The 4180-nt window shown below is 51.9% G+C and overlaps 1 protein-coding gene across 1 annotated transcript; it reads right to left on the reverse strand.

The window, feature by feature from the left end:
• Positions 1 to 3183: 3183 nt before the first annotated feature.
• Positions 3184 to 3878, reverse strand: LOC123082358 (uncharacterized). The gene has a single exon (XM_044504704.1). The coding sequence runs from the start codon at positions 3806 to 3808 to the stop codon at positions 3431 to 3433; it is 378 nt and encodes a 125-aa protein (XP_044360639.1). The 5' UTR covers positions 3809 to 3878; the 3' UTR covers positions 3184 to 3430.
• Positions 3879 to 4180: the final 302 nt, after the last annotated feature.

The following is a 4180-nucleotide window of genomic DNA, read 5'->3' on the forward strand; positions in this document are numbered from 1 at the left end:
TAGAACTGTTACTGCAATGCTTGCAATGCGGAGATGCACAGGCAAACGGGACCTACTTATAGAGGGTGTCCGGACGTGTACGTAAAGAAGATAGACCGAAATGCCTGGGCAATGGCGAGGAAAGCGCCCCACGTACACAGTTTTCACCGAGCATGTGACGAAGCACATGAGCATAGTAGTATCATCGTCTTGAGCATAGAGCAGCAAAGTCTGGCTGGAAACTACGCGTGTCTCCTCCGGCCGGCCGTGTCCGTTCGGCATGACAAACATGCACGCACCACCTGTCGGTGCATGGTTCTGTACTCTCCATACTACTCGTAACACGTGGACCTTTTTGCGAGGAGTATACAAGTAGTACACTCTACAGTAGAATAGGAGTATCAAGGATTCGCTGAGCTGTAAAAGTGATGCATCTCCTACTAGTAGGCTACTAGCTTGCAAAGTAAGTATATACAATGGGCACTGGGCTGGTGGTCGGGGACTCGGGGGCATTGCACAGGAGCACACAAGCTTCTTCGGTTCACACCTGAGAGTAAATTAGACTATATAATCATATGGTAGGTAAACTGAGGTCGCATGTCGCGCACGGCCATGTCTGACTATGTGCACCCGCACGCTACCGCAAAGTATACGAGTATATACTGCTAGATATCGTCACCGCTGACGGAACAGCGGGTAGTGAGTTTCGGGACTGGTAGGAGTACTAGCTAGCTGCCAATTAAAATGCACGCCGAGCTGGTATGTTCTCCGAAACTGGTGTATCGTGTGGCTGGAGCAAAGACCGACCATGCGAGGGAGCATCTGCGTGTATATGCCTGATGGATCCTTTACACGGAAGCACCTCAGCTAGTACCGATGACATGGGTGCCGCCAAGCAGTCCACCAGGCCCTCGACGCCGCTGCCGATCTAAAGCCAGATGACATGCAGCCGAAGACCGCATCCACGGGCTGGCCTGGATCGGGCGGCGGCGCGATGCGGTCTTCGGCTGCATGTCATCTGGCTTTAGATCGGCGGCAGCGTCGAGGGCCTGGTGGACTGCTTGGCGGCACCCATGGCAGATCTGTTCTGGCCGGGGTAGCCAGTGGTGGTGGTCATCTTCTTCGTCAGCGGTGGCTGGCCAGAAGCTTGGTGATCGGATCTCGAGATCCATCATCTAGTCCCGGCTGCGAGTTGGGGAGACATGGTTGTCGGTGAAAACTGAGCCCACGGCAGGCGATGGCGGTGTTCTACGCCGTTACCTTGATGAAGGCATCGTCATGTAACTACTGTCAACCCACTCGTGCTGCTCCGGGGGAAACCCTAGGATCTGGTGTTTCAGATCGGACAATGGCGGCACTGTGGTGTCGTTTCTCTCTTGGGAGCATCGTTTGTGGAGCAGCGCTGGAAATCAGAGGCAGGAGGTGGAGCGGCTTCGTCTTGCACGGAGCTTCGGTGGAGATGTCAAGTCATGCCTGGCCGACAGGTGCTACACTTTGTCATGCCTGGTCGGCAGGTGCTACGCACGACAGATCTTCCAAGGCTTCAAGCTGTGTCGGCTGGTGGTACTTGGCAGCATGGCGCTGAGGTGTATCAGTGGCGACCGTGACGTGCTCAGCTGTTTGCGCGCAGGGAGGAGGTGCCGTTGGGCGCCATGATGGCGTCGACAATAGCTAGACCGAGCAAGGTTGATGCATCAGTACAGTTCTGAAGATGGAGCGGTGGCAGTTGGCGGCGGCGGCCTCTGAAAGCACGCCGGACCAGTGTGTGCCCCAGACTCGGCAAGTGGCTAGGTTGGGGTCTCAGGTCTTAAATGTTAGGCTTGGCTGCGATGTCTATTTGGTATTAGGGCCAGGCTATCTGCGCCCCTTCATCAACTGGATAGGTGTAGCGACAGTTTATTGCTTAGACGGCTTTAGCTTTACTGTTGTATGATTTTGTAAGGTCTTATGAGAATAATTAATAAAGTGACCGTATGCATCGTCCAGATGTAGAGGCCGGGGGTCATCTTTTTTTTTTTAAAGACACAATTGTATTGACTTCGTAGGGTGTCCATAAATAGCACGTACAGGGATAGTTCCGTCCACAGTTATGATCCTAACTACAGATTAGACTTGGAAAACAAGCGGGAGAATTACACCTAGTACACGTACGTATCCCCCTCCCGCAGTCGAAGCACCGTGTCTGGCAACAATACGGACGAAAAGTAAGTATACATAGTAACTTTCACTGACGGTGCAACCAGCAAGGAGTGGAGCCCCTCTGAAGGCCGGATCAAACGTGGCCGGCCAATAGCCGCCACCTAGCTTTCGGCAACGCCTGCGATGAGCGATGGAGCGGGCCGGGGGTGCGATGCATCCTCCGTGCCATTCCATGATTCCAGTTTCTAATTGACGTTCGATGCATGTCTGTTCGATCAGTGCGAGCTAAGCATAACTTAGATGATTAGGTTTAGTTGCGCATGTGTTTTTGGATTTATTCCAGTCTTTGCGGTGTTATTATTTGGGTAGTATGGCGTGTCCGTCAATTACGAGGCATATGTAACGATTTCGTTTATCTTAAGGTCTGTTGATTTGGTCGTTCAAAAATGTGTGTATGTATATGTCTTCATAGAGATGAGTGTGCATGAGTGTCTGTGAGCGCTTGAGATTATACTGTATTTCTAGAAAGAAAGAAAATCTTAAGGTCTGTTTGGTTGGAGACTAGTGTGGCCAAGCCAAAGTGTGGCTAGCCACACAAGTATGGCAAGCCACACAAATGTGGCTAAGAAATTGGACGCCAAACTTTGGCAAAAGTTGGCAAAAAAATTGTCTCTTTGACAAATGGGCCATAGGGGCAATAAAATGTGGCAAGCTAAAGTGTGGCAAAAACCAAACACATGCTTGGCAAACTGTGGCTGCCAAATTTTGGCTTGGCAAATTGTGGCTGAAACCAAACAGCCCCTTAGTTTGCTGCCATGACACGGCACCTAGCTTCGTTTCCACGGGTGATTTGCCCCTCGGTCCAAGTACGTGCAAAGATTCCTCAGCCTTGACTTCCTTGCCACTACGGTCGGTGTTATTGTCCTGTCCTGCGCTAGCGCGATCCCTGCGTGCGTGCGTGCATGCATTTCAAGACAATGCCACGACTCATGAAAGGAGAAAGAAAAGGCACGCCATGTTCGTGGCATTTTCAAGACCAGTACGTCGCGGATTATTAGTTACAGCACCAGTGGAGTATATTTACAAGATATATACAACTGTTTAAACACTTTACAATTCATACAAAGTACATGTAGGCATCCATTTTTTTGCTGAATGATGGCTACGTACTTGGCAAACAACAACCAAACCCTAGCTAGCTAGTTAAGGAACCAACATATATAGTAGGAGCAGCACTTGTGTTTAGCCACGACGAACTAAGGTAGGAATACAGTAGTAGTATCGGCAGAGTGCAGAGTGCCATGGATATATCTTACGGGGACGGGGTGCAGCCCTGGCGACCGCTGGAGCCGCACGAATGGCCGGCTCCATCCACAGCTCCTTCCGGCGGCAACCTGCGAGCCACGGTCGGCTTGAGCTCGGCCGACCAGAGACCACCGGCAGCATTGCTCGAGATGGCAGACGCGCCCGAACCCTGGCCATGCCGATGCTGCTGCGGCGCCGCCGTCTCCAGCGCCGGCGTGCTCCCAACCATCAGCGTCTGCTCGGCGGCTTCCTCCGGACTCGTCGCTTCCGCGGCGGCGAAGCACCCGACTCCATGCAGAAACGGGGAAAACGCCAGCAGGAGGAGGAAGCAGGCCAGGAGCACCAGCGTCTTGCCGTTGTTGTTGCTGCAGCCAGAGACCCCCATACGGTATAAGCTGGGTCAAGCTCTGTGAAATCAATTGAGCGAGATTAGCTGTTTTTTGCGGTGAGGGAGCAATGGGTTGGAGGCTTGGAGCTGTAGCAACGGAAGGGCGGCTTTTATAGCTCGAAGAAGAAACCACCCATATGCCATTAGTTTCGCAGGAATTTAGCACGGGAGGAGTCCTCAAAGAGTTTACGCGGTGAGCCGCTGACCAATTGGCTACCAAGTGGCAATCGAAGAGACCCTTCGGACGCAAGAAACCTATATCGAGCTGTAATTTAATTTCCTCCAACTTGTGCGACAGAATATACCCACTTCCGTCGTATTTGTCTTGGGGAAAAACAAGGTACACGTTAGTTAATTTTATCTTGCCCG

The sequence above is a fragment of the Triticum aestivum genome, chromosome 4A (genome assembly GCF_018294505.1).
Source record: "Triticum aestivum cultivar Chinese Spring chromosome 4A, IWGSC CS RefSeq v2.1, whole genome shotgun sequence".
Lineage (NCBI taxonomy): Eukaryota > Viridiplantae > Streptophyta > Magnoliopsida > Poales > Poaceae > Triticum > Triticum aestivum.

Coding starts and splice junctions, on each gene's coding strand:
- LOC123082358 (XM_044504704.1), bottom strand. CDS start 3,808: ATGGGGGTCTCTGGCTGCAGCAACAACAACGGCAAGACGCTGGTGCTC.